Genomic DNA, 11092 nt, shown 5'->3' with positions numbered 1-11092 from the left:
GAGGGGTGGGTTGGATGGGTGGTACAGACACAAACATATTCCATACTTTTTTTTTTCCTTTTGCAGGAAGTTTTCCAAGCTACGTGATCTTCCGCCATTTTCTTCCTGGGTCACGCACACCAGAGACAAGCTAATGAATGGGGTGAGACAAAAAGAAAAAGAAAGGGCTTTCTCCTTGTGTTTCCCGGAGTTTATTTAACCTGATTACACTTGAGATTTTTCTCACAAGTCAGCAATATTCATCTGAGCATTAGATGTCCTCCACCCACCGAGGACCTCAATGGAAAATTGCCCTGATATGACCTGCTGTTCTCTTCACAAAACATTTTTACACGCACATGTATATCTGGATATTTAATGGAAGCATGCCATACATGTCTGTTTTTTTTTGTTTGTTTTTTTTTAAGTATATATATATATACACACACACACATACATATATATATATATATATATATATATATACACACATACATATATATATATAGTCATCTGGTTAAATGGTAAAACACAAGTCCCTAGCATTATCAAAAACATTCTGCTATTCATTTAAATAACTTTTAATAACTTAACAAACTTACTAGTAATAAACTTAATACATTTTATTTAAATTTCTACACAAAATTTTCGTTTTTGCTCAACACACACACACACACACACACAAATATATATATATATATATATATATATATACATACACACTGCATGTTACAAAAAAAATGTAATTAAAAATAGTATTACAATATTAATATTATAATACAATATAAATAATATTATAATATTATATAATAGAATACATTTTTAAATACATTTTGAAAAGAGGCTGTTCTTGGTTTTGAAATGCCTTCCTTTTATAAAAGAAGAAGCATATACTAAAGGCATCAGACTCTAGATCCATGGTTATTATGGGTGGCATCCTCAAATTATGCACGTGTGTGTGTGTATATATACACACAGGGTGGTACAGGGCATTGCCTGTGGCCAAGTCAAAATAAAAGCTAGCAGTGAGGGCTCTGCCCTTTGAGCCACGGATGGTGTGTGAGCACGCAAAGACGTGACTGAACACATTCACAAGTTTCCTTTAGTTTTCTTACACAAACGTGCACACACCCCTCATTAACTGAGAAAACCGTTCAATATAGATGCAAGATATCACTGCTTTCCAGCACCATGCAGACACGTAGGCTGTTCTTAGTTTCTGTGTCTTTTTCAGAATACATTTTCGAGACAATCTATACCCAATTATATACTTTGGAACCATTTAAATTTATATAAATGAATTTTCCATGCATTTTTCAGATTTACTTATTTACTCCCATGACTTTTCCTGGCCTAGAAATCACATTTTTAAGATTCCCTAATGGTTTTCCATGTGTCTGTTTGTTAGTGTCTATTTTTTCTGAAGGCCGGAAAGATGTTGTGATAGAGAGATTTGCCCTAAAGACCAGAGAGGCCTGAACAGAGATGAAAAACATCATGTGTCCATCACTTCAGCTGGTGTTCTGATATGAAACATTCTGAAGCACAGAACAGTTGTGGGCTTTTGCAGAAATTAAATGTGTATGTGTGAGTTATGTGTGCTACAGTATGTGTCAGATCTGATAAAACTCACACTCTGATCATTCTTATCATTCAAAAATATAAAATAAATGTAAATGTTAAAACTGTTTAGTCTATAAAATATTAGTTGAAACAAACAATAAAACGATACTTAAAATCTTTAAATGCTAAAATTTTAAATGTTTTTATTATAAGCATTTTAAAAGTTTTAAATTGCATTTTATAAAAAGCATTGGCCAATTGTTTCTCTTAATCCTTTTGCCAAATACATTTCTTTACACATTTCTATGGATAAACAAATGCATTTGTAAACAATGCAATTGAAATGCTTCATTTTAAATTATTTTTAAACATTGATACATTTCTTGTAAATACATTTTTAAACATGAATTAACTTTAGATTTAAATGTCTATTCACTGTCAATTTGAAAAGTGATCCTTTATTCATTTGAATTAATACATTATTTTAAAGTATTTTAAGTGGCACTCCAAGATATCAAAGTCTGCGATCAAACCTCACAGATTTCATAAGAATTTTTTTTCATTCAATTCTTCGAAGACCAAATTATCTGAGCTACGATCTGCCCCTTCATTTAACAGCCATATATTTTTATATCAAAAATTAACTCGTTTGCGTCTTTCTTACTGCTCCCAAGGAATTTCAGGAAAAACAAAGTTACCTAAATAAAAAATAAGATGAAGCAGATTATTAAACAAAGCAGACCTGAGAACTTCATTCTTTCTCTAAGCTATGAAACACCAACTTCTAAGCAATAAAATCGAAGACTGGTGTGTCTTAAAATTAAAAATGATGCTAAAGAATGTGACAGTTTAATACCACCAAAATGATTCACCCACATTCGATCACCAAAAACAGTATGAAGCACATTGATTTTCTCATGAACTTTATTCCCAAGCATATCAAGTCTGATTGCTTCCTCAATATAATTTGTACACAGATTTGAAAAGACATGAATCGCACAGCGACTCACTGTCCCTGCACATATTGCTTCATCCTGTGTCAGTGTTTGATGGTAATGGACTTAACCTCAGTGAAGAAGTGGTATGAGTCTTTTCCGCCCTCTCGACCAATGCCTGAGTTTTTCATGCCACCGAACGGGAGGTTTAAATCTCTGACCAGCCAGCAGTTGGTCCACACCAACCCAGCCTGCAGTTTCCTAGCAACCCTGTGCACGCGCCCCACATCTCGGGACCACACCGTGGCAGATAAGCCGTAGCGGACGCCATTGGCCCGTGATATCACTTCCTCCTCCTCATCGAAGGGTGTCACACAGGTTACAGGACCGAAAATCTCTTCCTGCATCAATGCGGAGGAGTCTTTCACTCCAGAGATGATGGTGGGCAACATAAAATAGCCACCCGCATTTTGTTGTGGAAGGATAAGTTTGTCCACATCCTCCCCACAATGCACCTGGGCACCTTCTGTCAGCGCCAAAGCAACATAACCTTTAACCTGTAGGAGTTAGCAGGCAATTTAAATGTTTTATTTAAGTGTCTATTTGTAAATGTAGTAATTTCATTTTGTGCGAAAATAATGACTGTATTCTTCATATATCAACTTTCTAATCCCACACTGTCTTACACTTAGCATTGAAAATGCAGCATGTTATATCAATAGAAACACATCTGTGATTATCATCAGACCTTCTGTAGATGCTCTTTGCTGATGAGCGCTCCATTGTCATTTGAGGGGTCAGAGGGCACTCCAGTTTTCCACCGACGTGCCGTCTCCACGAAACGAGCAAGGAATTCTGGGTAAATGCTCCGCTCAACAAAGATTCTGCTGGTACACAGACAGATCTCTCCCTGAGACAGAAGAGAAAAGGATACAAATAAGTTCTTAAGTAAATCTCACAATTATTACTGGTCTGTGTGAACTAATTATAAACAGACACTTTAAATATTAGCACAGAGATGATGTGTTTGTGTGTGTGATGTGAAGGCCTGAAAGAGAGAGAAAAAGAGAAAGAGAGGGATAGAGTGTGAGAGAACCCAATGTACAATGCTGTTTTAACAATTTATGTGTTCTGAGCACCACAGTGTGGCAGAAAACTGAACTACGTGGTGTCATCCCATTTAAAGAAAGGTTCGAGACAGTATAATAAACATTTCCCTGTTAACCCAATATATTATGATATGAACTAAAATTAAAACTAATAAAAATCTTTTTCCTTAAAAGAAAATAAAGCTGAAAAAAAATACATAAATATTAGATGAAAAACTGAAATAAAATGTTTAATGTATAAAAAGTTAATTATTAAAATGACTAAAACTTAAATTAAAGCTAAACTGAATTATTTAAAAACTAATAAAAATGTCAAAAGCACATACATTTACTAAACAACCTAAAATGAAAATGAAAAAAGAAAGCTAATTTAAAAAAATAATATAATAGTGTATAAATAATACTACAATAACATTGTTTATATATTATATTTTACATAGAAGACACATTTTATTAGTATGGCAGCATGCACAAAGCTAAAGTCTTGAATGGAGTAACCTGCAGGATGTTGATATGTTTAGCTCAGTAATTTAGTAAAAAAAATTTGCAACAGCTAAATATGAAGCTATATGAAAACACAACCTGATTGGTCAAGCTGTGCAGGAGCTAACCTGGTTGGAGAAGCTGGATCGTACAGTAGTGCTGATGCACTGCTCCATGTCAGCATCAGCAAATATAATAGCCGGGTTTTTCCCACCAAGCTCCAGTGAAAGCTTTTTACAGTATGGTGCACTGCGCTCTGTTATCAGTCTCGCTGTAGCTGTGCTCCCCGTAAATGAGATCAATGGCACGTCAGGGTGGGATACCAATGCATCCCCGGCTCGTGGGCCAGTACCAAAGACAATGTTGACCACACCAGGAGGAAAGCCTAGAAAATGCACACACATATTATACAGAAATATTCACAAAATGCATCCCTGTAATAACAGGAAAACAAAGCTACTAGCCTCAGGTCATCCAAGATGCAGATGTAGATTTTTGTGATGTTTTTATCAGCTTTTTGAACTCTCATTCTGACGGCACCCATTCACTGCAAAGGGTCCATTGGTGAGCAAGTGATGTGATGCTAAATTTCTTCAAATCTGTTGAGGTGAAGAAACTCATCTACATCTTGGATGGCCTGAGGGTGAATAAATCTTAAGTAAATCCTGAGGGTGAACTATTCCTTTAACAAATCTGACAAGGATATACACACAAATCCCTCACCAGCTTCCTCCAATAGCTGACACATCATCCAGGCAGTGACTGAGGTCATTTCACTGGGTTTCGCCACCACAGTGTTGCCTGTAGCAACAGCTGGGGCAATCTTCCAGGTCAGGAGGTACAGTGGCAGATTCCATGGGCTTATAAGACCAGCTACAGACAGGGAAATTGTAAATTTAACATACATAAGCCAACTGAAATAATAGTACAGTATGCATAGACCACCACATACCCACTCCTACAGGACAGCGAACTGTATAGTTGAGACAGCCCATGTGATCCATCTGACTGCAGTCATTAGTGTGATGCAGGACAGATGAAGCAAAAAAACGGAAGTTTTCAGCTGATCGTGGAATGTCCACATTTCGGGCAAAAGTTATAGTCTTCCCTGGAAAAAATGCGTTAAATCCATTTAATGCGTTAAGAGCCCCCAAAAAGAACTGAATGAAAGTGAATGAAATTGTTCAATGACAGAAAATAGAAAGTAATACTGATATATGGTCCAACTGAATATTGTGTAAAATACTTTCAAGTATTACAAATATTCGACAATATATATATATATATATATATAGTGAGAGAGAGAGAGAGAGAGTTGTTGTTAATTAAAAAAAAAACTAAAACGTTAAACTTAAAAATATGAGAAAAATACGAAAAAGTAAAATAAATGTGTTAAAGCTACTAAAACTAATAAAACAAGAAAAAAGCACATAAAATTACAAAAAAAGCTAATTGAAAATATTAATAAATACTACAGTAGCATATATAGAATACTAAAATAACACTGATATATGTGGCCATTCAGCTCTCTAAATATTATATAAGCCACTGGAAAAAAAAACACATCTGTTTACTAGTAGAAAAGTACATTGCTGACTCGCTTAAATTCTGTCTACCTTTGGTTTATTGTGCACTAGTAAGTCCTTTGAACTTATTTAGTCAAACCTGTTTAGTGTGTCCTGTAATATGATGCTGTGTCACACTGCAGTTTCTAGTGTTTTACCCTGGTCTTTAGACTCAGCCTGGGCAAACTCCTCCAGTCCAGCTTCTATCAGGTCTGCCAGTTTATTCAGTACTTTGGATCGCTCTGCTGGACTCTTAGCTGACCAATCAGGAAAGGCCTTTTTGGCTGCTGTCACTGCAGCATCCACCTATAAGCAGTGAACAAAGGGTTAACTCACATGTAAATTGGATACATCTTGCTTTGTATAGGTATTGGCCCATTTTAGGATATGCAAGAGTTATGTATTGCCAGCATTTTGGTGTTTAAATTCTTTATTAAGTGCATTAAAATGGACTCTACTGACTATAAAATATATTTAAAAAATAAGTAATATTATATAATAATATTGCACAAAACAGTGATGGACTGTACATACTACATCTAAACTCTTTTCTGTTCCACTGACCCAGACAAGTTCTTCTGGTGTGAGCTATAATAGTTAATAATTAAACACTGGACATTGAGCATCACCCACCTGATTATGACCAAAGGTAGTCACCCTGTCTCAGTAAGTGTCATTACTCTTGCCTTCCTCGGAATTTGTGTCTTCAGCCAGATAATCTTGTGACTAGTTACATATTTTTAAAGTTGAAACTACAATTATGTTTTTACACTAGAAACAAGTGAAAATGTTCATCTAGTGAAATACCCATTCAGACAAACGTTCAAGAAAGTACATCTATAGTGACAGACCTTATTTGATCACACACAACTTACATCTTCAAATATTAGAAAGAAATTGAAAATTATAAAAGAAATATCACAAAAAAATCTCACCTCCTCGGGTCCACTGTCTGGAACTTTGCAATAAACCTCTCCAGTCGATGGGTTGAAAGAGTCTATTAACTTGGAACATGGTACAAACTTCCCACCGATATAGTTTTCCAGCACTAGATGTTTAATGTCTTTTGACATCGCAGAAAAATGAGATTAAAAATCAGTTTTGCAGATCAAAAGAAAAACCTGAAATGTTTGCGCACCAGTCAGCACACTGTTACATATGAGCTTTCACCGAACTCTTTTGCAATCTGTTTACTCAAGCAAATGAGAGGTTGTATAGTAAACTAAATAACTCCTCCAGCAGATATGACACTCATTAATTAGAGCATGAGTTGCGCATTAAAAGACCTTAACTTACTGGAGGTTTTGAGATATTATTCACATTTCTGTGAAAAGGGAATCATTGCCTTGAGTTGAATATTAAACACTGATATATTGATGACTGACCAATACATTTACAATAAATTTGACTAAATAAACCAGTACAAAACTATATAACACTAAACCTCAACACATTTAAAGGGATTATTATATAAAAGCATGTTTATAATATACTGAAATCCTCATTTGGGCAACTGGAGTGGGTGTCAAAAGAAAAACCTGAAATGTTTGCGCACCAGTCAGCACACTGTTACATATGAGCTTTCACCTAACTCTTTTGCAATCTGTTTACTCAAGCAAATGAGAGGTTGTATAGTAAACTAAATAACTCCTCCAGCAGATATGACACTCATTAATTAGAGCATGAGTTGCGCATTAAAAGACCTTAACTTGCTGGAGGTTTTGAGATATTATTCACATTTCTGTGAAAAGGGAATCATTGCCTTGAGTTGAATATTAAACACTGATATATTGATGACTGACCAATACATTTACAATAAATTTGACTAAATAAACCAGTACAAAACTATATAACACTAAACCTCAACACATTTAAAGGGATTATTTAGAGACAAGCATGTTTATAATATACTGAAATCCTCATTTGGGCAACTGGAGTGGGTGCTTTTATCATGTAGTGTGCTCAGAAATAGCACCCAATGCTGATAATGTATTTTGGGGAACACGTTTTGATGAAGCACGTTCTTTAAATAAATGAAAACCAAAATATGTACAGGTGTGGAGGAGGCTGATAGATGTGTCACAGTATTAAGAGGTTACATTGGGAGTGTTTGTGTTGCTGTGTTTCTGAGAGCAGTACTTCAGGCCTGAAATAACCCAGGATGCGGAGGATGAGGCAGAGACGTCAGTCACAAGAAGAAAGCTGCAAAGATAGTCTACCTGCTTTACTTGGTGAAATACACAGTAACACAAATGATCCTAATACCACTACCAGTCCACAAATGTTGAGAAAAGTCACTGATAAGGCATGCAATGGTTTCACCTTTGGTTCCTTAAAAATTATCTATATAAATGTCCAATATATTAAAATATCTCAAACTGAAAAGAACTGTTTTGAGGATCGGTGTAACACCAGTACTGTATTGTGACTAATCAAAAGTATCAACAATTAACCTTTTCCAGTAACAAGCTACTTTTTGGTAACAGTGATAACATCACTGTTATATATACACTGAACAAAATTATAAACGCACGACTTTTGTTTTTGCCCCTGTTTTTTATGAGCTGAACTCAAAGTTCTAAGACTTTTTCTATGTACACAAAAGGCCTATTTCTCTCAAATATTGTTCACAAATCTGTCTAAATCTGTGTTAGTGAGCACTTCTCCTTTGCCGAGATAATCCATCCACCTCACAGGTGTGGCATATCAAGATGCTGATTAGACAGCATGATTATTGCACAGGTGTGCCTTAGGCTGGCCACAATAAAAGGCCACTCTAAAATGTGCAGTTTTATCACACAGCACAATGCCACAGATGTCGCAAGTTTTGAGGGAGCGTGCAATTGGCATGCTGACTACAGGAATGTCCACCAGAGCTGTTGCCCGTGAATTGAATGTTCATTTCTCTACCATAAGCCATCTCCAAAGGTGTTTCAGAGAATTTGGCAGTACATCCAACCGGCCTCACAACCGCAGACCACGTGTAACCACACCAGCCCAGGACCTCCACATCCAGCATCTTCACCTCCAAGATCGTCTGAGACAAGCCACCCGGACAGCTGCTGCAACAATCGGTTTGCATAACCAAAGAATTTCTGCACAAACTGTCAGAAACCGTCTCAGGGAAGCTCATCTGCATGCTCGTTGTCCTCATCGGGGTCTCGACCTGACTGCAGTTCGTCGTCGTAACCGACTTGAGTGGGCAAATGCTTAGCATTCACGACAGCGTGTTCCAGTTCCTGTCAATATCCAGCAACTTCGCACAGTCATTGAAGAGGAGTGGACCAACATTCCACAGGCCACAATCAACAACCTGATCAACTCTATGCGAAGGAGATGTGTTGCACTGCGTGAGGCAAATGTTGGTCACACCAGATACTGACTGGTTTTCAGACCCCCCCCCGGACCCCCAATACAGTAAAACTGCACATTTTAGAGTGGCCTTTTATTGTGGCCAGCCTAAGGCACACCTGTGCAATAATCATGCTGTCTAATCAGCATCTTGATATGCCACACCTGTGAGGTGGATGGATTATCTCGGCAAAGGAGAAGTGCTCACTAACACAGATTTAGACAGATTTGTGAACCATATTTGAGAGAAATAGGCCTTTTGTGTACATAGAAAAAGTCTTAGATCTTTGAGTTAAGCTCATGGCAAATGGGGGCAAAAACAAAAGTGTTGCGTTTATAATTTTGTTCAGTGTATATTCCACTGGGTAGCTTAATTACAAAGCAATTTTATAAATTGATACGACTTTAATGTTTCATGAAGCAGCATTAGAACAAATCATGAAAGATTTATGGTGAAGAGCAGAAAGACTGAAAAGTGAGAGACTTTGCTCTTTCCAAATCAAAAGACCAGCCCCAGAGAAAAAGTGGATGGATGTTGAAATTTAATTTCTCAAGAAAAATATATAAACCACTATACAGAGAAAAATAACATCTATAAGGAAAATTAACAAGAAGGGGAAAAAAAGACAAATCTTACTGTGAAAATGCCATTGTATGCAGCGATGCAGAAAATTAAAGGAAGGAAAATATCATTAGGCAATCATTTTGAATTATTTAAAAAGAGGATCAAAGAGAACAATGAGCTGAAATTAGAGAAAGGCAGCATTAAAAAGTTACCTTTGTTGGAAATGTTCTTTGTGGGTAATTCAGAAAACTCTTTGATGCTTTTAAAGTAGAGCTAATGTTAGAATCTCTTGAGACTGTGATTGCTGCACTCAACTCTGCAGCACATACACTTAATATCCCGAAGTTCAGTCAAGAAAAAATCATTTGTTACCCAAATATTTGTTAAAAGGTCAAGTGCCCTATTTTTCATTTCATTTTTGATTGTAATTATGCTTATTAACTACTATCTTGTGTGGTGGATAAGGTCTAAGCAGCATATTTATAATCAATTTCAGTATATTTTCATAATTTTTCAGCATATACCCCAACAACCAAGAGGCAGAGACAAATTGATTAAACCAAGCTTCACTGAATCGATGTGTAACCGTCTTTGAGTCCTTATCTATTCTGAACAAGCTGCATTCATGAAGTCTTTTGATTATCAGGCCATGAAGTGGAAAATGACAGCAGCACATTCTCACATAAGAAAACAACTTCTTAGCTACATCTGTTAGTGTTTCAGAGAGTGAGCACTTTCTAGAGTAAGTGGAAAATTACTTGATTTGCATAACTCACATTACACTGCAATAGTAAAGTGTGTGTACAAAACATCAATGCACTGGGATTCATGTCATTCAGCATCAGACCAAAATGTGCTAAAAACCTAACGAAAATTGTAGGGATGAAAATAAACAGTTTACATGCAGGAAAATCATAAATTCCTGTCAAGAATAAACAATGCTTTTGTTGAGCAGGGTAGCCCATTTCCACAGAATTAAAAAAGCAAAAATGGTAACTGCAACTTTTTAATACCACAATTATGACTTTTTTCTAACATTTCTAAGAATTGGGAGAAATAATCATGCCTTTTTTTTCTTTTTTGCTGTTCCATTATACAACTCACAATTCCGACTTGCAAGTTTAAATCTCATAATTGACTTTTTTCTCTGAATTCTGAGGGTCTCACTTTATTTTAAGGTGCAATTCTCGCTATAACAAACCTTTAACTATGACTTTTGCCTCAATAAACTCCTAATTTGCTTCTTATTAATAGTAAGGTATAAGTTTAGGTATTGGGTAGGATTAGGGATGTAGAATATGTTCATGCAGAATATTATAAGTACTAATAACCATCCAATATGTTAATAATAGGCATGCTAATAAGCAACTAGTTAATAGTGAGAATTGTTCCCTATACTAAAGGTTTATCGTAAATTTTTCTTCTCACATTTTTTTTAGTGTTCTGTGGTGGAAAAAGGCTTCCATGATAAAACTAACTAACACTTTCCAAAATGGCAACATAAATGTAAAAATGAAGAAATACTATGTTTACTGGCAAAGC

At 35.9% G+C, this 11092-nt stretch overlaps 1 protein-coding gene across 1 annotated transcript; it reads right to left on the bottom strand.

The window, feature by feature from the left end:
* Window positions 1-2462: 2462 nt before the first annotated feature.
* aldh8a1 (aldehyde dehydrogenase 8 family, member A1) lies at window positions 2463-6797 on the bottom strand. Its single transcript, XM_016229944.1, has 7 exons — window positions 6570-6797; window positions 5793-5940; window positions 5022-5177; window positions 4793-4942; window positions 4198-4454; window positions 3226-3387; window positions 2463-3034 (listed from the first exon to the last, which is right to left on the bottom strand). The coding sequence occupies exons 1-7, from the start codon at window positions 6705-6707 to the stop codon at window positions 2582-2584; spliced, it is 1464 nt and encodes a 487-aa protein (XP_016085430.1). The 5' UTR covers window positions 6708-6797; the 3' UTR covers window positions 2463-2581.
* Between the last annotated feature and the right edge of the window lie 4295 nt (window positions 6798-11092).

The sequence above is a fragment of the Sinocyclocheilus grahami genome, unplaced genomic scaffold (assembly GCF_001515645.1).
Source record: "Sinocyclocheilus grahami isolate Dianchi unplaced genomic scaffold, SAMN03320097.WGS_v1.1 scaffold361.1, whole genome shotgun sequence".
In the NCBI taxonomy this organism is placed as follows: Eukaryota; Metazoa; Chordata; class Actinopteri; order Cypriniformes; family Cyprinidae; genus Sinocyclocheilus; species Sinocyclocheilus grahami.
The sequence above is the reverse complement of the archived record's forward strand: the minus strand, read 5'-3'. Positions and strand labels throughout refer to the sequence as shown.

Coding starts and splice junctions, on each gene's coding strand:
- aldh8a1 (XM_016229944.1), bottom strand. CDS start 6,707: ATGTCAAAAGACATTAAACATCTAGTGCTGGAAAACTATATCGGTGGG. Junction 5,941..6,569: donor CAGACAGTGGACCCGAGGAG/GTGAGATTTTTT, acceptor CACTGCTTATAG/GTGGATGCTGCAGTGACAGC. Junction 4,455..4,792: donor TCAGCTATTGGAGGAAGCTG/GTGAGGGATTTG, acceptor TGCATTTTCTAG/GCTTTCCTCCTGGTGTGGTC.